The 24,025-nt window shown below is 40.9% G+C and overlaps 1 protein-coding gene across 3 annotated transcripts in view; it reads right to left on the bottom strand.

Moving 5' to 3' along the window:
• Window positions 1–24,025, bottom strand: part of PLD5 (phospholipase D family member 5) — a 405,908-nt gene that overhangs the window by 183,676 nt on the left and 198,207 nt on the right. For 2 of the 3 annotated variants that reach the window (XM_025878059.2, XM_073899910.1), the window contains exon 3: window positions 541–709. In XM_025878059.2, coding sequence (XP_025733844.1) covers window positions 541–709 — 169 coding nt within the window. Of the gene's footprint in view, window positions 1–540; window positions 710–24,025 lie in introns of those variants that run through there. The other variant, XM_073899911.1, reaches the window with a different exon arrangement.

Raw genomic sequence — 24,025 nt, 5'->3', positions numbered from 1 at the left:
TCTAAAAGCTGTTCTTGTAAATTAGCACATTTCTCTCTCCTCTTCAGTCAAATAGGACACAGACAAGAATATACAACTATACTGGGAAGTTTGATTCCACTATTAAAGAAAAAAGTTGGCTCTGGATCCTCAAGGTGAATTATGACACCCATTAACCAAATAAATGCCCCAGCAAGCAGGCACAGGGTTCGCTCTACAAGCATGCAGGTGGAGCAAAGCAGAATTCTGGGGTGTGCTGTCCACAGATACCATGGTGTGAATGGCGCCCCCTGAAGTGGTCCACATCAGCAATGCTGTTAGAGAGCCTACCATACGCACAGATGAAACATGAGTTTGCCCTTGAAAACCTGGCATTCTAGCAGGAGCTGAGCAACACATGATCAACAATGGCACATACACATGAATGTAATGATGTACAGGTACTGTGGGTGGAGGTAGACTAAAAAACAGACCTTGAACTCAAGAAGTGAAGGCCAGAAACCAAAGGCGTGGGAGATGCACATAAGTAAAATCATCACACACACAGAAGATGCAGCTTACCTGACATGCTGATGGATGACTGTGGTTGAGATCCCAATGGGAAGACACTATGTCAACAGACTTTTTGGCCATGTTGAGTAAGTTCATCCAGCCTTGGAAAAGTGATAAGTGAAATGGTGCGTTTTCTGAATAGTTAAGGCCTTCAGGAATATTTTCCACCAGGGCAATTCTTAGAAAAGATTTTGAAAAACAAACAAACAAAATCTAGTCAAATTTGAAGCCACAGATCTTTATACATGCATACAGAGACATCTGGAACATCCTCTTTACTCTTTTTGAATATATATGTTCCTCATTATTTACATTTTCCACCAAAGGTCTCTTAGATTTCCCCTCTGCTAACCTTCCCAGTTCTGAGAGTTTAGCTGCTCTGGTTTTCCCCAGATTTGTTCATATTTCAGAAAATCATAGTATATGTTCCTAATGTCCAGTTTCAAACTAGCCTTGAAAGAAAAATTCAGAGCTTCCTACACAAGCATCTTCCTCTAGTAATACATTCCTTTTTTCCTATAGCAATGCAATTCTTATATACAATAGCACTTCTGTGAGCTACTTTAGGCCATAAGTTACGTTTTGCATACCTCCAGTTTCTAGGACAATGTTGGGCGTATATAGAACTAATTTAGAAACTGAAATATTATGAGTTTTTTTTACTACTAGAAAATAAAAATAGTATGTACTATTATTGTTGCTTAACATCCATTGATGCTTTGCAGCCAAAAGCATAAAATGATATGAGGAAATATTTAAAACCTACCTGTTGCAGGGTTTCAGTAAAGTGGGAGATAAAGAATGGATAAAATAATTGCAATAATCAAACCTTAAATAAAATACCACAAAAATATCCCAATGAATGTGTTTTGTCTTTTGATACTTCCTTGTATACCTACAACACATACACTGCCCCTGGCCCAGCTGGGTATGGAGGTGAAGACTGTGGTTTTTCCCTCCTGAGTTAGCCAGGGGACACATAATGTTTTATTAGAAGAATGAACTATTTTCCCCCCAGTTTTGGAAATGTAAATTCTCCTGTAACTCTTCATGGAAAACTGCACACCTGTAAATGCTTCCAGAACAGAGATCCGTTTCATTTACAGCTATGCCTCCCTAGTGCTGGATGCATAATTAGGGCTCAAGAAATACTACAGAATGAATTTTAGCTTTCAACACAGAACCCAGCACTCCTCACTAAAATTGTTAGCTGTTTCTCCTAATGAGACTTGTCCCATTTAGCACTTTTAGAAACAAAAGCAATAGTCTTGGTAAAATGTTCTTGTGCATTTGATGACTATCACAGCCAAAACGGGGTTGGGTATGTGACCCGGAGACATCCACAAGATCTGATCACCCTGACACCATCCACAATCAAGTTTAACATTTGCTGAGGTCTGATAAGCACAGGACAGGCAGCATGGAAATGACTGTAACAAATCTCCCTAGTCCTCTGGAATTTACAATTCAGAGAGACAGCCTATCTCACACATAATAATTCAAACAGTAGGTAGACTCCATGCCATGGTGAAACGAGACTAAGAAGTTCAATTAGAGTAGATAATGTATCACCCGAAGTACCACTGTGCATGGGCAGGAAGGAGAGATTGATTCTGGTTGGGGCCTGGGGCTTGGGGGCATGTGGAATTCGGTGGAGGTGGGACTTGAAATGCGTCTATGGGTGAGCTGGAAGAGACAGGAGTTCTAGGTAGAGGAAGGAGCCTGCCCAACAGTGTCCTCGGCTATTTGTGAGGTGAGCCCAGGAGGGGGTGAGGTGGAAGGGACAGGAGCTTGCCTTGGCAGAGAGGGCAGACAGCACCAGCAGGGACCACACTGTGGCTGTAAGCCAGGAAGAGGAGCTTGGGCTTTGTTTGGTGCATTTGGGAGCAGCCAAGTACCCCAGGGGCTCACCTTCAGGCACGTTGCATGCCACCGGAAGGAGAAAAGGAGACCCAGAAATGAAGTGGAGCTGGTGGAGAGTGGACATGACTGTGCCAGCTCAGGAAGGAAAATGAGAAGTCTGAGTTCAATCAGTGGGAATAAAAAGAGGCGTGCAGGCAACACGGTTTTAGGAACGAAATCTGAAAAGATTCAGTGTTTGATGGGCTTGAGGGGAAGGTGAAGGACGATCAGGCAGGAGTCAAGGGTGACAGATTTTCCTGCAGGGTCGACACATCATCTCTTAAGGGGGCGACGATAACCATCTCTCATGGTCTCCTTGCGTGGATTCTTGCCCCTCCCAACCATGTTCCATACTGTACTTGTGTTAATCATTTAAGAATGTAAACCTAAGCACTCTGCTGCTTGATGAACACCTCCTATGGGCTTCCCCACTGTCCTTAGGATGATGTCCGCCCAACCCCGTAAGATGGTTGGCAAGTGTGTACCAGTCCAGTCCTGCCTCCTCGTAGCCTCACTGAACCCCATCACCCTCTTTCAATTTTACACCAAAGCACACCAGACATCTTTCGCTCCTTCCCTGCTATTTTCTCCAGACTTTGGCATTTCATGTGGATCTTCCCAATCACCATCCCTACACTACTATCTCTCAATTAACTTACAAGGTCCTAGTTTAAACATTACTTCTTCTGAGAGACTTCCCTATCTCCCCAACTAGGCTAGCTCTCCCTTATTACCAAGCCCTGCATGACCTGTTACTCCCCCTGCATCCTTTTCCCTCTCTTAAAATTATTTGTTCAAGGCTGACTTTCCCTGATAGGTTATGGGGTGCAGGAAGGCAGGGACCAGCTCCACTGGCTCAGTATTGTAGCCGTAGTGCCTAACCTATTGCTCAGGGCACAGGAAGTATCCAAAGAATCTCTGCTGAGATTCCCTGAAATCAGAACTACTGGAAAGATGGAGGGGGGTGGGGTCTACTAAAACAGATGAGGAACATGGGAAAGGATGTAGACCAAGGGTTGGGAGAGATCATCAAAGGGGAGAAATGAAGAGAAAACTAGCCTAAAGCCTAACATGGGGGGCATGACTACATTTCTCTGGTTGGTAGAGTGTGAAACAGATAGGGATTCAGAAGGGACCAACACAGAGGCAGGGAGGCGAGAGAAATCCAGGAGAATGCAGTGTTTGGGAGGCCAAGGTGAGACGAGGTTAAAAAGGTGGAGAGAGGGGATTTTTTAAAATCTACTTCATAACCTTTGACAGAGGTTGAAGTTGGATATTTTTAACTTCTATCCACATGTAAAGCCCAATTGTCTGTGTTAATAGAAGCGTGACGGAAAGACCCCAGATAATGAGCAGTTTCAGCCTCCCCTATAAGACTATATTTACTTTTTTTTTTTTTAAGATTCATCCATTTATTTTAGAGAGAGACAGAGAGCAGGGGGAAGGGCAGAGGAAAAGGGAGAGGGAGAGAATCCTCAAGCAGACTCCGTGCTGAGTGCAGAGCCTGACATGGGGTTCGATCCCAGAACCCTGAGATCATGACCTGACCCAAAACCAAGAGCTGGATGCTCAACTGACTGAGCCACCCAGGTTCCCCTAGAGGCTATATTTAGAAATAAAACCAGAGAGAAGCCCTCCAACAAACAAAACGAAACACAACAGCTGCTGACAAAGAGAAGTGACTAGCTTCAATTTCACTGCAGTTTAACAGGGGTGCTGAGGAAGACAGGAGGAGACTCAAGAAGCCCAGACAAACGGAACAGACGGGATGAGGGATGTGGAGTAACTGCCCACCTGTCCCTGGCTCTGCTCCATCACCTTCCTCATGGTGCGCCCTGCGGCTCCTGGCAGGCAGACAAAAGAGGATTTCCAATCTCTTCTAGAAATCTTTAGACCAGGTGTTCTTTCCCTTGGATCCTTGGATGGAATTCACAGGACTCTCTGAGCTTGATCTTTACTTTCCCTGCTCTCTAACTGAAATTTAACATTCTCTTCATTTGCTAAGACAGGCAAAACCCCACAGGAATATTAGAAGCACTTGTGAGTCTGTCACCAGGGACAATCTGGTAAAGTTACTGCCAACATCTCCAAGTACTCAGCACTGCTTTGAAATTCTGGGGGTCGTCAGATCTTGTTATTTCATGAATAAGTAGTGCACAATATACCGTACTCCTTCACAGATTTTTTGAAAAATATTTTGATAAATTTATTTCAACATTATTGGTTGAAATCCCATGTGTTTAATTTATGCATTTAGAAAAAACATTGTTCAGGGCGCCTTGCTGGCTCAGTCGGTAGAGCACGCAACTCTTGATGTTGGGGCTGGAGTTTCAAGCCCCATGTTGGGGGTAGAGATTACTTAAAAATAAAAGCTTTTAAAAATTAATTAATTAAAAATAAAAGCATTATTCAAGGAAGGGTTTATCAGAGCGCTACACCCTCATCAGGCTGCCCCAGAGTGCTAAAGTCTATGGTGGCACAGAAGGGTTACAGAGCATTCCCCAGCCTGATAACGTATGTGGAATTATATAAAATTTCTGCACACAAGAGACTCCATTTCGGGGCGCCTGGGTAGCTCAGTCAGTTAAGCATCTGCCTTTGGCTCAGGTCAGGATCTCAGGGTCCCGGGATCGAGACTGGCATCAGGCTCCCTGCCCAGCAGGGAGTCTGCTTCCCCCTCTCCCTCTGCCCCTCCCCCTGCTCGCTCGAGCTCTCTCTCTCTCTCAAATAAATAAATAAAATCTTAAAAAAAAAAGCCTCCATTTCAAAGTTCCATTTCCCTTTCCAACTAACGAACCCTTGAACTGGGCCACAGCCAGTGACCGTTTTACGAGCAGTTGCTCATAAAATTTCAACAGAGCAACTGGCGTTTGGATCACGTGAGGACAGTGAAGTGAATTAATATGTGTCAGGGACACTTTCATTTGATAGCACCAATAAAATCATCAATAAGCTGATAATCTGAAGTGGCGCCACCAGTCAACACCAAATTAACAGGTTTTTGGGATTTTTTTCTTTCTATCTAAATCATGGAATTAACTTCTCCTTCTTTCTCATAAAAACCTTTTGCTTTCACCACGTGATCACGATACTTTTCTGGTTCCTCTGGAATCTGTGCTCCCCCAATCGCAATTCTGAGATCCCCAAATAGAGGCTTTTGTTCTTCTCCACCTTCTCCTCATTTTCCTCGGCTGATGTGCATCATCTACTCTTCTTCCTAATAAGATTTTTCTTCCCATTACTGAAGCCTTAGAAGTGGGTAGGATTACCAAGAGAGATTTTCAAGAGAAGAGAATTGGGACAAAGCCAGTTACAGGAAATATCTAATCACTTCTGCTTGGTAGAAAAAGTGGGCCAGGTGAGCTACACAAGAAGAAAGGCCTGGAAAGACCGGAAGAGGAGGAGGGAAACTGCCTAGGAGTCAAGGGAGATCCAAAGTTATCATCATTATTTGTTTCTTACCGAGTATCAAAGTCAATTATGATTTCATACTAAGAATAAAAATAGAGACACCATCCCAGGTCGGCGGACACACCGGCGCGTGGGTAACGAATTCCAGGGAAAGCCCCTGCACAAGGACCCTGGTCACCTCCCCACTTCTCCCCTCCACATGACCTGGGGACCATGATGACTCCTCTGTGACACAGCGCTGGTCTCCCATGCCCGGCTAGAAGCCGCCTCTAGAAATCGGCTTTGAAATGACTTATTTCTGTGACCTATCATTTTATTTCCTTTAACGGCCAACAGCTGGCTGCTCTCCAGGGCCTCAATCTAATTAGCATACATGCAGAACTCATTTCCATGCACTGACAGCCCTCCCTCTTCTCTTCCTTGGCAAGCAAGGAGAAGAGGCAGACCTCATTAAAATTCACCTTTGGGCCAATCCCTGGAATGCCTGCTTTCACCCTAACAGAACTATGCCCAAAGTCTGCAGCACTATTTCTGACACCTAACAACAAGGGGGAAAGCTGAATATACAAAGACACAGTACAGCAAAAAACCTTTCTGTGCCTCTTTTTATGGTACTTTGAGATAAACTACAAATGATTTGAACCGTGAGTCCAGGGAGCTCAAGTGGAATAAATACATTTTTAAAAATACATTTTACATTTGTTAATAGATTTTAAAATAGAACTCTAGCTGTTCTTATTAATAGTATGTATTTATTCTCCAAACTTAATGTGATCATCAAAATTTTTTTCAATCCAGAAACATATTTTACCTTCTTAAAGAACTATCTACAGTTTCCCTCCACTTAAGCTACTAAAAAATATAGTCCCTGCATTTGCTAGCTTTAAAACGTGTGTATACGCTGGCAAATGCAAGAATGTTTATACACACACACACATATTTTTTCCCACTTGATTTTGGAAATATTATAGAGAAATAATTAAGAGTAAATGATTCATTATAAGGTAGAAAAAATCCAGCTCTGCCAGTTATTCACTGTGTGACCTCAGACAAATGATTAACCTCTTCAAATATGTTTCTGTTTCTGAAGAAAAGAGTTATGAAGAAGTTTACAGGAGATAATCTCTGTGAAATGCTTTGCTCAGAGCCAGCTTCATAGTAAGAACTAAATTAAAGACAGATTTTTTTTCAAGTCACATGGTCTGAAAACTTATAATTAATTAAAAATTTCTTGAGGTTCTCAAACTGATATAGCACAGTTACTACAAAGATTCTACCTATATTGGCTCAAAGGAGGCTTATAAACTAGGACCTACATGACATTTATAGTGAATCTATTTTCATTGCCTACTGCAATGGAGCACTTACTAGGACTTGATTATATATGTAGGTGCATGGCTGGTCAATTCAGTGACTTTTACTGCACACCTGTTAGCTATCTGATGGCATTAATCAATGAAATTGAGCACAGAGCCTTAGTTCATCAATGCAATTAGATGTGGACTCAAAGTAAAATGATGTGGATTTTGTTCTCTGGTTTGGGGGTCACCTGGCTGTAATTAAAGCCCAGGACTGACAAGGCAGAAGTTGACCTTCCCAAAGATACTAGATACTAGATACTAGAGTCTCTGGCATCGACTGGCCACCTCTGGACATGAAAATAATAATTGATACAAATCTAAGTCAGTTTGCTTTAATGCAGCTGAGATATAGGTTTCATTTTTTTCCCCAAGAATTTGGGTCAGGGTGAGTTTACTTGTGAAAGATGGCAGTAAAGATATCAGTGAGGTCTGGCGGGCTAACTGTGTCCTGGTAATTCTTAATCCGGCATAGGGATTAATACTATTGACTATTAAAGTAATTAGTAAAGTAACTATTAATTGTTTTAATAAATTTTGGCCAACTTTTTATCTTGAAAAAATTTCAAATCCACAGAAAAGTTGTTAGACGAGTACAGTGTGACTGAATATATTCGTTGCAAGAAAGAAAGTTATGTATACATATGTAATATTACACACACACACATACATTTTAGAAAACCATTTGAGAATAAGCTGTAGACATCAGGATAATTTATCTCTGAATCTTCAGCATGTATTTCTAACAAGGAAGCCATGTTTCTAAATAAATGAAAACAATTATCACACAGGAAATTTAACATTAACATAGAGCTATTACCAATATTCAAATTTCCCCAGGTGTCCCAATAAGGTCCTTTATCCCACTTTTTTTTCCTTTTTCCTTTTTTCTCTTTTCTTTCTTTCTTTCTTTTTTTTTTTTTTTTAGGATCCAAGATCCACTTAATAATGTTCACTCATTGCATTTAGCTGTCAGGTCTCTTTAGGACAATTCCCTAGCCTTTTTTTAGTTTTGTTTGTTTTCCTTGATGTTGATAATTTAGAAGAGCCCAGGCCAGTTGTTTTGCTAAATATTTCTGGATTTGATTTGCTTGACTGTTGCCTCATGGTTAGCTTTAGGTTAAATATTTTTGCCAGGAACGCTACCTAGGTAATGTGTCCTTCAAAGTACATCGTATGAGGTGACACATGATACTGGGTTGTCCCACTACTGGAGATGCTAAGTTTGGTCCCTTGGGGAAGGGAGTATCTGCCAGATTTCTCCACTAAACAGTACCTTTCTTCCCTCTATAAGTAATAAGTAACTGGTACAGAGGTACCTGTAAATATCCTATCACCTAACATTTCACTCACTGATCTGTCATACATCCATTTCTGATTCTTGACTGAATCTATCTTGTTGATAACTTTCTATCATTAATGTTATATTTGTTATTTGGTATTATTCTGCCAGGAAAAGCTTTTCCTTCTCCTATCACACTTTTTTAATTTTTTTTAAATGTTGATTTATTAGTATGGACTCATAGATTCACTTTTTACATTTAAAGTGTAATCTATTCTGCCATTATTTGTTGTGATGCTCGCATTGTTGCGTATACTGCAAGCACAGGCTCCTATGAATTGTCTCCTTTGTTCTTTTGATGTCTCTTTCAGTTTTTGAATACTTTCATATTTTTTGTCACTAGATGTTTCATTTGCATTAACTTTTAAATTGACTTCTGAAGAAACAGCTGCAGAGAACATGATGGTGCCTCTGAGTAGGCAACAGATCCCTGTTTCCATAAATCCAGAAAGTTCAGACTACAGCCTCATTAATTCCAGGCCTATAACGGTATTAAGTGAAAAGCAACTATAGCTTTCTTCTTGGAGAGAGGTAGTAGGGCAGTAGAGGAAGTATTATCACTGTAGCTATTATCCTTTGTCTGCATATTACAGTTTAAGAGTACTTTCACACTTAACCTTACACATCACCATCAACGAACAAAGGATGAAGATAACAAGCCTCGCAGGGGCCAGGTGTCATCTGGCTAGACGGAATGCTACAGAGCTGGGATGTAAACTCAGGTTCGTCTGAGCTCATGTGCATTTCACACTAGATTAGGTAGTGGGCTTACCCTGGAAGGTCTGCACAGCACACCTTGGGTCTTGGCGGGGAAAGGCAGACTTACATCAGAGAGCAGAGGCCACCCTGGACGGGTGGTCACAATCCCAATCTTGTCCAGAGAAGAGGGGAAGATATGAGTGGCAGCTTTCCTATGCCCCCTCCTTGTTTTACACTCTACCTGTCAGTCCACCTCAACAAGACAATCTGGTGGCAGGAAGGCACATTTTCCTTGGCTCAATATTTCCAGATATGGGCCCAGAAAGGAAAAAAATAATCAGGGGAGAAAGAAACACGGGAAGGATGAAGACAAAAAAAGAAAGAGAGAGGACTTCTGGGGAAGATGGTGGAGTAGGAGGACCCTAAGCTCACCTTGTCCCATGGATACAACAAGATAACTCTCCCCGAAGACTGCCAGAATGAATTCCACAACTAAAGGTAGAAGAGGTAGGAAGGACGGAGATACCGTGGGGAGCTACATGGACAGCAGGACTGTTTGTGGGAGGGAAGGACCTGCAGGCCTGGAGAGGGGTGAGCAACAGACCCTCATGTCAGGGAGCCTGTAGGGGGAAGACAAATCCCCATAAACATTTGGCTTTTAAAATCAGAGGGGCCGAATTCCTTGAGTTCTTACAACCACCAGGTCTTAAAACCTGGAAACTTAATAATCCAGCTGGCTCGATTTTGGGAGAGCCAGGAAGGTTAGAGGAAGCTGAGTCCCTACCCTTAAAGAGACAGCACAAAAAAAACAGCCCAGCATAGAAGGAGCAGTTTGAAAAACACCTGGGGCATATGGGAGGGAGATTTGTTTACTAATCTCAGAGCATGTGCTAGAGGGACAGAGATCCTTGGGAGACCGCTCCAGGAACAAAGGACCTGGCAGGTGCCATGTATCTGCCTCCCCCACCCCCCACAGTATAAACACACAGTCACCTGCAGGAACCAGCACAGTACCCATGCTCAATACCTAACTTGCTTACAATGCACCCCAACCCACATGATCTGGCAGGTCCACTCCCTCCAGGCAGACCTGCCCAGCAATGCAGATCCCCTCCCCCAGAGGACCAGAGCAAAACTTGCTAACACGGGACCTCCCACCCCATGCACTTTGTGGATCTTCCCCATCCAATATGCTCTTGGCCAGAGCCTATCTAAATTGGTGCCACAAGCCTGGCAGTGTACAAGCAGCCCCCACAGGGGTTACCACCACTACAAAGTGACTCCTGCCCTGGGAACAGGGAAAGACAGCCACACACACCAGGCACACTGCGGCCCTGCCCACCAACAAAAGCTTCTCAGGGGACAACACAAGGAAAGTGCCCTATAGTTCAGGGGTACTGCATCTCTGGTGAATATGTGATCTGACTCACCTCCAGCCCAAGGGGGTCCCAGATTGGCCCCCTAAGACCACAGGGAACAAACCCTGCCCACAATAGGCAAAGAAAGCCACTGCAGACAACAGGAATGAAGAAAAAAGCAGCTCAGACTCAAGAGTAGGATGCATGCAACACACATAGGAGACACCCCTGAAGCATCAGATTCCAGGGAACAGGGATTGCACTGCAGGGAATCACAGGACCTCTTCTTCATAAAGCCACTACTTTCAAGAGCAGGAGATGTAGCTGAATTTCCTAACAAAGAGAAACAGACACAGAGAGTTAGACAAAATGAGGAGACACAGGAATATGTCCCACATGAAAGAACAGGACAAAACCACAGCAAAAGAACTAAACAAAACAGAAAAAGTAATCTGCCTGATAGACAATTTAAAGTAATTTTCATAAGGATACTCACAGGACTTGAGAAGAGTGGAGGGCATAAGTGAGATTCTTAACAAAAGATAGAAAACATAAAAAAGAATCAGTCAGAAATGAAGAACTCATAAATGAAATTTAAAATACACTTGATGGAATAGATAGTAAACTGGAGGAAGCAGAAGAATGGAACAATGACCTGGAGGACAGAGTATGGAGGAGAGAGAAAAAAACTATGCAAAATGAGAACAACTTAGGAAACTCAGCAACATCGTCAAGCATAATAAATTCTCACTATAGGGATCCCAGAATGAGAAGAGAGAGAAAATTTAGTTGAAAAAATAATAGCTGAAAATTTTCTGAATCTATGGATGGAAACAAAAATCCAGTTCTAAGAGGCACAGAGATTCCGCAGTAAAATGAAAGGAGGTCCACACCAAGACATATAGTAATTAAAATGGCAGAAAGTAGTGATAGAGAATTTTAAAAGCAGCAAGAGAAAAGAAAACTTCCATACAAGGGAAACCCCATAAGACTATCAGCTGATTTTTCACCAGAAAGTTTGCAGGCAAGAAGAGAGCAGCATGATATATTCAAAGTGCTGAGAGGAAAAAATCTGCAGCCAAGAATATTTTATCCAGCAAGGCTATCATTAAGAATAGAAGGAAAGCTAGAATTTACCAGACAAACAAAAGTTAAAGGAATTCATGACCACAAAACCAGCCCTACAAGAAATGTTACAGGGGACTCCTTGAGTGGAAAGAAAAAACTATAAGTAAGAGTAAGAAAAGTAGGAAATAAAAAAGCAGTAAAAATAAGTATATCTATAAAAATCAGTCAAGGAACTCACAAAATAAAAGTGTGGAAATTATGACACAATATTCTTTTTTTTTTTTTTAAAGATTTTATTTATTTATTTGACAGAGAGAGACACAGCTAGAGAGGGAACACAAGCAGGGGGAGTGGAAGAGGGAGAAGCAGGCTTCCCGCCAAGCAGGGAGCCCGATGTGGGGCTCGATCCCAGGACCCCAGGATCATGACCTGAGCCGAAGGCAGACGCTTAACGACTGAGCCACCCAGGCGCCCCTGACACAATATTCTTAAAACATGCGGAGGAGGAGGGGGGCGGAGCAAGATGGCGGAGGAGTAGGAGACCTGGATTTCGTCTGGTCTCAGGAATTCAGCTGAATACGGATCAAACCATTCTGAACACCTACGAACTCAACAGGGGACCGAAGAAGAGAGTAGCAACAACTCTCTGAAACAGAGAAGCGACCACTTACTGGAAGGTAGGACGTGCCGAGAAGTGAATCCAAGGCGATATTCGGGAGGATAGACGGCGGGGGAGGGGGCCTCCATCGGCCGCTACTGGCAAGTGCTAGAGCCGCAGAGCACAAAATCGGAACTTTTAGAAGTCGGCTCTGCTGAGGGACGTCGCTCCAGTGGCTAAGCGGGGGGTGGAACCCTCGTGGGACAGTGTGGTCTCAGGACCCTTGGGGTCACAGAATGACCAGGGCAGAGCTCCAAGGTATCGGAGCGGGGAAGCCGGCTGCAGAGATGGAGCCGAGGCGCGGGCTCTCAGCTCGGGGTTGCCATAAACATGATCGGCAACACAGTCGGGCCACTGCTCTTCCAGCAGGGACCCAACAAGCGGCAGAGCTGGGGAGACTCCCCTCCCTCCCCCGGGAGGAGCGGCGCAGGAGCGCACCGCAGGGATCTGCTGGGTTTGGAGACTCCACACGGGGTCGGGTGCCAGAGATAAAAATGCTCGGTCATAGGCCGGGTGAGCACAGAGTGCGGCCGGAGACCAGGGAGACGGGAGTGAGTGACTGCTTTTCTCTGGGGGCGCACTGAGGAGCGGGGCTCCGAGTTCTCAGCTCCTCCGGGCAGAGAGTGGGAGGCCACCATTTTTACCCTGGTCCTCCAAAGCTGTACCAGAGCTTGCAGGGAACAAAAGCTCCTGAGAGCAAACCCGAGAAGCTTGCTTAGCCCGGACCGACAAGGGCAGGGCAATTCCACCTCGGCAAAGACATTTGGGAACCAAAGCAACAGGCCACTCCCCCAGAAGATCAGCAGGAACAGCCAGCAAGCAAGACCACGTTTACCCATCAAGGAGAACGGGAGAACTCCAGCGCTAGGGGAATACTGCACATAGAATTCATGGCTTTTTTTACCATGATTCATTAGTTTTTCAAAGTTAATTTTTTTAACTTTTTTTTTAAAATTTTTCTTTTTCCCTTTTTCAACCAACATCTTATCAATCCCTTTAAAAAAAACATTTTTTATTTTTCATTTTTAGAGTCATATTTTATCCCTTCATAGTAGTAACCCTTATTTTTGGCATATATATATAAATTGTTCTCTCTTTAAAATTTTGAGATACAGTTTCTTCTAACAGATCAAAATATATCCTAAATCACTAGTGTATGGCTTTGTTCTAGTCTCTTGCCTGATCACAGTCTCTACTTTTTTTTTCTTTCGTTTTTCTTTTTCTTTTTTTTAAATCTTTTTTCTTTTTTCAAACAACTTCTTATCAATCTCTTTTATAAAATCTTTTATAATTTTCATCTTTACAGTCATTTCACATCCCTTAATTGTATCAACCCTTATTTTGTACATATATAAGTCTTTCTTCCTTTAAAATTTTAGGAGGCACTTTTTTCTAACAGACCAAAATACGCCCAAAATCTAGTGTGTGGCACTGATCTATGCACTAGCCTGATCATATTTGATCATATTCTGTTTTTTTTGTATTGTTCTGTTTTTGTTTTTATCTTTTTCTTTTTTTTTCTTTCTTTTTTCCTTCTTTCCCTTTCTTTTCCCCTGGTTTCAGGTCTTTTCTGATTTGTTTAGAGTATATTTGCTGTGGACATTGTTAACCTGGTAGCATTTTGTTCTCTCATTTATCTATTCTACTCTGGACAAAATGACAAGACGAAAAAAAATCACTTCAAAAAGAACAAGAGATAGTACCGTCAGCCAGGGACGTACTCAATACGGACATTAGGACGATGTCAGACCTAGAGTTCAGAATCATGACTTTAAAGATACTAGCTGGGCTTGAAAAAAGTGTGGAAGTTATTAGAGAAACCCTTCCTGGAGAAATAAAAGAACTAAAATCTAACCAAATCGAAATCAAAAAGGCTATTGATGAGGTGCAATCAAAAATGGGGGCACTAAATGCTAGGATAAATGAGGCAGAGGAGAGAATCAGTGATATAGAAGACCAAATGATGGAAAATAAGGAGGCTGAGAGAAAGAGAGAGAAACAACTACAGGATCACGAGGGCAGAATTTGAGAGATAAGCGATATGATAAGATGAAACAACATTAGAATAATTGGGATCCCAGAAGAAGAAAGAGAGAGAGGGGCAGAAGGTATATTGGAGCAAATTATAGCACAGAACTTCCCTAATGTGGGGAAGGAAACAGGCATCAAAATCCAGGAGGCACAGAGAACCCCTCTCAAAATCAATAAAAATAGGTCAACACCCCGACATCTAATAGTAAAACTTACAAGTCTCAGAGACAAAGAGAAAATCCTGAAAGCAGCACGGGAGAAGAGATCTGTAACCTAAAATGGTAGAAATATTAGATTGGCAACAGACCTATCCACAGAGACCTGGCAGGCCAGAAAGGACTGCGTGATATCTTCAGAGCAAAAAACGAGAAAAATATGCAGCCAAGAATACTATATCCAGCTAGGCTCTCATTGAAAATTGAAGGAGAGATAAAAAGCTTCCAGGACAAACAAAAACTAAAGGAATTTGCAAACATGAAACCAGCCCCACAAGAACTATTGAAAGGGGTCCTCTAAGCAAAGAGAGAGCCTAAAAGCAGCATAGATCAGAAAGGAACACAAACAATATACAGTCACAGTCACCTTACAGGCAATACAATGGCACTAAATTCATACCTTTCAATAGTTACCCTGAATATAAATGGGCTAAATGCCCCAATCGAAAGACACAGGCTATCAGATTGGATTAAAAAACAAGACCCATCAATACGCTGTCTGCAAGAGATTCATTTTAGACCCAAAGCGACCCCCAGATTGAAAGTGAGGGGGTGGAAAACCATTTACCATGCTAATGGGACACCAAAAGAAAGCTGGCTTGGCAATCCTTATATCAGACAAATTAGATTTTAAAACAAAGACTGTAATAAGAGATGAGGAAGGACACTATATTCTACTTAAAGGGTCTTTCCAACAAGAAGATCTAACAATTGTAAATATCTATGCCCCGAACATGGGAGCAGACAATTATATAAGGCAATTAATAACAAAAGCGAAGAAACACATTGACAATACAATAATAGTGGGGGACTTTAACAGCCCCCTGACTGAAATGGACAGATCATCTAAGCAAAATATCAACAAGGAAATAAAGACTTTAAATGACACACTGGACCAAATGGACTTCACAGACATATTCAGAACATTCCGTCCCAAAGCAACGGAATACACAATCTTCTCTAGTGCCCATGGAACATTCTCCAGAATTGATCACATCCTAGGTCACCAATCAGGTCTCAACCGGTACCAAAAGACTGGGATCATTCCCGGCATATTTTCAGACCACAATGCTTTGAAACTAGAACTCAATCACAAGAGGAAAGTCGGAAAGAACTCAAAGACGTGGAGGCTAAAGAGCATCCTACTAAAGAATGAATGGGTCAACCAGGAAATTAAAGAATTTAAAAAGTTCATGGAAACCAATGAAAATGAAAACACAACTGTTCAAAATCTTTGGGATGCAGCAAAGGCAGTCCTGAGAGGAAAGTATATAACAATACAAGCCTTTCTCAAGAAACAAGAAAGGTCTCAACTACACAACGTAACCCTACACCTAAAGGAGCTGGAGAAAGAACAGCAAATAAAGCCTAAACCCAGCAGGAGAAGAGAAATAATAAAGATCAGAGCAGAAATTAATGAAATAGAAACCAAAAGAACAGTAGAACAGATCAACGAAAGTAGGAGCTGGTTCTTTGAAAGAATTAACAAGATTGATAAACCCCTGGCCAGACTTATCAAAAAGAAAAGAGAAAGGACCCAAATCAACAAAATCATGAATGAAAGAGGAGAGATCACAACCAACACCAAAGAAATACAAACAATTATAAGAACATATTATGAGCAACTCAATGCCAGCAAATTAGATAACCTGGAAGAAATGGATGTATTCCTAGAGATGTATCAACTACCAAAACTGAACCAGGAAGAAATAGAAAACCTGAACAGACCTATAACCACTAAGGAAATTGAAGAAGTCATCAAAAATCTCCCAACAAACAAAAGCCCAGGGCCAGATGGCTTCCCATGGGAATTCTATCAGACATTTAAAGAATTGATACCTATTCTCCTGAAACTGTTCCAAAAAATACAAATGGAAGGAAAACTTCCAAACTCATTTTATGAGGCCACCATTACCTTGATCCCAAAACCAGACAAAGACCCCATCAAAAAGGAGAATTAGAGACCAATATCCTTGATGAACATGGATGCAAAAATTCTCACCAAAATACTAGCCAATAGGATCCAACAGTACATTAAAAGGATTATTCACCATGACCTAGTGGGATTTATCCCTGGGCTGCAAGGTTGGTTCAACATCCGCAAATCAATCAACGTGATACAATACATTAACAAAAGAAAGAACAAGAATCATAGGATCCTCTCAATAGATGCAGAAAAAGCATTTGACAAAGCACAGCATCCTTTCTTGATCAAAACTCTTCAGAGTATAGGGATAGAGGGTACGTATCTCAATATCATAAAAGCCATCTATGAAAAACCTACAGCGAGTATCATTCTCAATGGGGAAAAGCTGAGAGCTTTTCCCCTAAGGTCAGGAATGCGGCAGAGATGCCCACTCCAACCACTGCTATTCAACATAGTATTAGAAGTCCTAGCCACAGTAATCAGACAATAAGAAGAAATCAAAGGCATCCAAATCGGCAAAGAGGAAGTCAAACTCTCACTCTTTGCAGATGATATGATACTGTACGTGGAAAACCCAAAAGACTCCACCCCAAAACTGTTAGAACTCATACAGGAATTCAGTCAAGTAGCAGGCTATAAAATCAATGCACAGAAATCAGTGGCATTCCTATACACCAACAACAAGACAGAAGAGACAAATCAAGGAGTCGATCCCATTTTCAATTGCACCCGAAACCATAAGATACCTAGGAATAAATTTAACCAAGGAGCCAAGGATCTGTACTCAGAAAACTACAAAATACTCATGAAAGAAATTGAAGAAGACACAAAGAAATGGAAAAACGTTCCATGGTCACGGATTGGAAGAACAAACATTGTGAAGATGTCAATGCTACCTAGAGCAATCTACACATTCAATGCAATCCCCATCAAAATACCATCCACTTTTTTCAAAGAAATGGAACAAATAATCCTAACATTTGTATGGAACCAGAAGAGACCCCAAATAGCCAGAGGAATATTGAAAAAGCAAAGCAAAGCTGGCGGCATCACAATTCCAGACTTCTAGCTCTATTACAAAGCTGTCATCATCAAGACAGTATGGTACTGGCACAAAAACAGACACATAGATCAATGGAACAGAATAGAGAGCCCAGAAATGGACCCTCCACTCTATGGTCAACTCATCTTTGACAAAGCAGGAAAGAATGTCCAATGGAATAAAGACAGTCTCTTCAACAAATGGTGTTGGGAAAATTGGACAGCCACATGCAGAAGAATGAAAGTGGACATTTCCTTAGAGCACACACAAAAATAGACTCCAAATGGTTGAAAGACCTAAACGTGAGACAGGAGTCCATCAAAATCCTAACGAACACAGGCAGCAATCTCTTCAACCGCAGCCACAGCAGCTTCTTCCTAGAAACATCGCCAAAGGCAAGGGAAGCAAGGGCAAAAATGAACTTTTGGGATTTCATCAAGATAAAAAGCTTTTGCACAGCTAAAGAAACAGTCCACAAAACCAAAAGACACCCGACAGAATGGGAGAAAATATTTGCAAATGACATATCAGATAAAGGGCTAGTATCCAAAATGTATAAAGAACTTATCAAACTCAACACCCAAAGAACAAATAATCCAGTCAAGAAATGGGCAGCAGATATGAACACACATTTTTCCAAAGAAGACATCCAAATGGCCAAAAGACACATGAAAAAGTGCTCAACATCGTTCGGCATCAGGGAAATCCAAATTAAAACCTCGATGAGATACCACCTCACACCAGTCAGAATGGCTAAAATTAACAAGTCAGGAAATGACAGATGTTGGCGGGGATGCGGAGAAAGGGGAACCCTCCTACACTGTTGGTGGGAATGCAAGCTGGTGCAACCACTCTGGAAAACAGTATGGAGGTTCCTCAAACAGTTGAAAATAGAGCTACCATACGATCCAGCAATTGCACTCCTGGGTATTTACCCCAAAGATACAAATGTAGGGATCCGAAGGGGTACGTGCACCCCGATGTTTATAGCAGCAATGTCCACAATAGCCAAAGTGTGGAAAGAGCCAAGATGTCCATCGACAGATGAATGGATAAAGGAGATGTGGTATATATACACAATGGAATATTATGCAGCTATCAAAAGGAAGAGAGCTTGCCATTTGCAACGATGTGGATGGAACTGGAGGGTGTTATGCTGAGTGAAATAAGTCAATCAGAGAAAGACATGTATCATATGACCTCACTGATATGAGGAATTCTTAATCTCAGGAAACAAACTGAGTGTTGCTGGAGTGATGGGGGGTGGGAGGGATGGGGTGTCTGGGTGATAGACATTGGGTAGGGTATGTGCTATGGTGAGTGCTGTGAATTGTGCAAGACTGTAGAATCACAGATCTGTACTTCTGAAACAAATAGTGCAATATATGTTAAGAAAAAAAAAAGAAGTTAGCAGGAGGGGAAGAATGAGGGGGAGTAAGTCGGAGGGGGAGACGAACCATGAGAGACGATGGACTCTGAAAAAGAAACTGAGGGTTCTAGAGGGGAGGAGGGTGGGGGGATGGGTTAGCCTGGTGATGGGTATTAAAGAGGGCACATTCTGCGTGGAGCACTGGGTGTTATGCACAAAGAATGAATCATGGAACACTACATGAAGAACTAATGATGTAATGTATGGTGATTAATATAACAATAAAAAATTAAAAAAAAACATTGGGAGGAGAGGAGTAAAGAATGGGTTCAAACTTAAATGACCATCACCTTACTATAGACTCCTCTATATAGACGATGGTAACCACAAATCAAAAATCAGTAATAGATATGTAAAGATTGAAGAGAAAGAAATCCAAGCATAACACTAAAGACAGCCCACTTATGATGGCAGAAGAGAGCAAGAGAAGAAAGGTACAGAGAAGAACTACAAAAACAACCATAAAACAAGTAACAAAAGGGCATTAAGTACACACCTATCAATACTTACTTTGAATGTAAATGTACTAAAAGCTCCAATCAAAAGGCTTAGGATAAGGGAATGGATTTGAAAAACAAGACCCATCCATATGCTGCCTACAAGAGACTCATTTTAGACCTACAGACACATGCACACTGAAAGTGAAGGGATGGAGAATCATTTATCACACAAATCGATGTCAAAAGAAAGTGAGGGAGGCAAAACTTATATAGGACAAAACAGACTTAGAACAAAAACTGTAACAAGAGACAAAGAAGGACACTATGTAACAATAAAAGGAATAATCTACAAGAAAACACAGCAATTTTAAGTATTTATATATTTAACATGGGAGCACCCAAATATATAAAGCTGTTAATAACAACCATAAAGAAAGTAACCAATAGTAATACAATAATAGTAGGGGACTTTAAAACCCCATTTACACCAGAGGACAGATCATCCAAACAGAACATCAGCAAGGAAACAGTGGCTTTGAATGACACATTGGACCAGACGGACTTAACAGATATATTTGGGATATTCCATCCTAAAACAGCAGAATACACGTTGTTTTAAAATACACATGGAACATTCCACAGGAGAGATCACATATTAGGTCACAAAAAAAGTCTCCACAAATTCAGAAATATTGAAGTCATACCATGTATCTTTCCTGACCACAACTAGTTCTGTGAAATTAGAAATCAACCACAAGAAAAAATCTCAAAAGAACACAAACACATGGATGTTAAATAACATGTTACTAAACAATGAATGGGTCAGCCAGGAAATCAAAGTAAAAAAAAAAATACATGGAGAAAATGAAAATAAAAACACAATGGCCAAAGCCTTTGAGATGCAGCACAAGTAGTTCTAAAAGGAAAGTTTATAGCAATGCAGGCTTACCTCAAGAAGCAAGACGAATCTCAAACCACCCAATCTTATGCCTAAAGAAGTGAGAAGAAGAAGAACAAACAAAACCCAAACCAAGAGAAGGGGGAAATAATAAAGATGAAAGCAGAAATAAATGAAATAAAAATTACAAAAACAACAGAATAGATCAGTGAAAACAGGAGCTGGTTTTTTGAAAAGAACAACAAAATTGGTAAACTGTCAACCAGACTCTTCAAAAATGAGAGAGAGAGAGAGAGAACTCAAATAAAATCAGAAATGAATAAGTAGAAATAACAACCAACACCACAGAATACAAAGAATTACAAGAGAATATTACGAAAAATTACATGCCAAAGAACTGGATAACATAGAAGAAATGGATAAATTCCTAAAAACATATAACCTCCCAAAACTGAATCAGAAGGAAATAAAAAATTTGAACAGACCACTTACCAGAAACGAAATTAAATCAGTAATCAAGAAATTCCTAACAAACCAACATCCAGGATGAGACAGCTTTAGAGGTGAATTTTACCAAACATTTAAAGAAGATACCTATTTAAAGAAATACCTATTCTTCTCAAACTATTCCAAAAAATAGAGGAGGAAGGAAAACTTCCAAATTCATTCTATGAGGTGAGCATTACACTGATACCAAAACCAGATAAAGACACCACAAAGAAGGAGAACTATAGGTCAATATCTTTGATGAACACAGATGCAAAAATCCTCAACAAAATATTAGCAAACCAAATCCAGCAATAAATTAAAAAAATCATTCACCGTGATCAAATGGGATTTATTCCTAGGGTACAAGTGTGGTTCAGTATTCACAAATCAATCAAAGTGATACACCACATCAATGAAAGAAAGGAAAAAACAAACGATCATTTCAATAGGCACAGAAAAAGTATTTGACAAAGTACAACATCCATTTGTGATAAAAACCCTCAACAAAGTAGGTTTAGAGGGGACATATCTTAACATAATAAAAGCCATATATGAAAAACCCACAGCAAACACCATCCTCAATGGTGAAAAACAGAGCTTTTCGCCTAATGTCAAAGAAGCCTAATGAGATGTCCATTCTCACCACTTTTATTCAATATAGTACTGGAAGTCCTTGCCAAAGCAATCAGATAAGAAAAAGGAATAAAGGCATCCAAATTGTAAGGAAGAAGTAAAACTTTCACTATTTTCAGATGACATACGCTATATATAAAAAACCCGAAAGAATCCACCAAAAAAACCTACTTAAACTGATATGCAAATCCAGTAAAGTTGCAGGATACAAAATCAGGGTACAGAAATATGTTGCATTTCTATAGACTAATAATGAAGCAGCAGAAAGAAAAATCAAGAAAACAACCCTATTTACAAGTGCATCAAAAATAATAAAATACCATAACCAAGAGAGTGAAAGACCTATACTCTGAAAACCGTAAAACACTGATGAAAGAAATGGAAAACACAAAGAAATGGAAACACATTCCATGCTCATGGACTGGAAGAACAAATGTTGTTAAAATGTCTATACTACCCAAAGCAATGAACAGACTTAATGCAATCCTTATCAAAACACCAACAGCATTTTTCACAGAACTAGAACAAATAATGCTAAAGTTTATATGGAACCACAAAAGACCCCGAATAGCCAAAGCACTCTTAAAAAGAAGAACAAAGCCAGGGGTATCACAATCCCAGATTTCAAGTTATACTACAAAGGTGTAGTAATCAAAACAGTGTGATATTGGCACAAAAGTAATCACCATAGATCAATGAAACAAAATAGAAAGACCTAAAATAAACCCACAGTTTTATGGTCATTCTTCAACGAAGGAGGCAAGTATATCCAATGGGAAAAAGACAGTCTCTTCAACAAATGGTGTTAGGAAAACTGAACGGCCACATGCATAAGAATGAAACCACAACACTATCTTATACCATGAACAAAAATAAACTCAAAACTGGGGCACCTGGGTGGCTCAATAGGTTAAATGCCCGACTCTTGATTTCAGCGCAGAGTTGTGAGATCAAGTCCTGTGTCCAGCCTCCATGGGCTCCATGCTAGGTGTACAGCCTGCCTGGGATTCTCCTTCTCCCTCTCCTTCTGCCCCGCCCCATTTGTGCTCTCTCTTTCTCTCTCTCTCAAAAAAAAAAATGTTGACTACATAAAAGTATGCACAAATAACTGTTATTCAGAGAATCAGAACTGTAACAAGATACTATTTATAAAGAACATTGTTAAATACAGCCTAACATTTTATTTTAAAAAAGAAGAAAGCAGAAGTCAATGCCCTGCCTTTTGATATTTTACCAATACGAGATCTGGACAAAGAAGCAGGAAGTTCAGTGATGAAATGCCCCTGACACTGTCCTCAAAGAGTTAACACATAGTGAAAAGGACATGATGGAAAACAAGAACAGGCTTGCATTTAAGACAGTTATTAACCTTTGACACATGTCAAAATAACTATACCATCATCACTACTGTAATTGAACAATGTTTATTGAGTAATCGCTTTGTGTCGGGCCCTATGTTCAGCAGATTTACTGACTATATTAATACATGTTTACAATAATTCTCAGAAGTAGGTACTGTTATTATTCCCATTTTATAAATGAGGAAACTGAGACCCCAGGAGTTTAAGTCAGGTGTGCAAAGCACACAGCTAGCGAGTGTTGGAGTCCAGACTTAAGCCTGGGTACTATGACTGCAGACAATATCCTCTTCATCACTATGCTCCACTGTCTCTCCCAGCTTTCAAAGCAAAGCATCCAGGCAGACGTACGAGATGCTGTCAATACATCTTCAGTGAATTGGGTCCATAGACACCCAGGAGCACAATAGCCATGACAGCGAATGGTAGAGAGACTGGCAGAATCCCTTTCTGTTAGGATTTACTCCTTTGCAGTCATTTTGTTTGTTTGTTTGTTTGTTTACAAAAGACACAATCCCTACTCAATCATATTCTTTGAATCAAAATTCAGGACACAATCTGTCCAGCAATTCTGGGTCATTTATTCATCTCTCGTTTGACTGGTATTTGTGTAAAGCCAAATTCATGATGTACTCTGTACATGGTGCTGAAAAGCATACCAGCCGCAGCCCCGCCCTTGTGAGGTGCACATTCTATAGGCGGAGAGCACAGGTAATACATGAGTAAGCAGGCAGAGGAAAAGATGGGGCAAATGAGGGAAGTAAACAGGACCACATGGTGGAGGTCAGAAGGAGGGCTGCTTCTTTAGACTGGCAGCCAGAGATGGCCCTTCTGCAGCTGTAAAATGGAGCTGAGATGCAAATACTGGGAGGCAGAGTGGTCAGGGCAGAGAGGACCAATAGTTGAGAAAGAATCAAGGCAGGAATGAGGTTGGAGACTGGGAAGAACAGCAAGAGGCCAGTGTCATGCAATCTAGAGAGTGAAGTAGAGAGGGAAAGAGCACAGTCAAAGGGGTGGGTCAAGGCTAGAATATGCAGAAGAAAATATTTTTTTCCTCTACTCTTCTAAGTCCTTGGTTGGGTCTCTAACAAAAGACAGATTAACAAGAGGAAAGCATGCAAATTCATTTAATGTAAATTTCACACCACAAGGGAGGCTTCATAAGGAAACGAAAACCCCAAACCATGGTTGAACGTGTGCAGTTTTATATCAAGTTTGATGAAGAGAGTTTGATGA

Source organism: Callorhinus ursinus, unplaced genomic scaffold (genome assembly GCF_003265705.2).
Source record: "Callorhinus ursinus isolate GAN/ISIS: 27379988/994484 unplaced genomic scaffold, GSC_fseal_2.0 scaffold13, whole genome shotgun sequence".
In the NCBI taxonomy this organism is placed as follows: domain Eukaryota; kingdom Metazoa; phylum Chordata; class Mammalia; order Carnivora; family Otariidae; genus Callorhinus; species Callorhinus ursinus.
The sequence above is the reverse complement of the archived record's forward strand: the minus strand, read 5'-3'. Positions and strand labels throughout refer to the sequence as shown.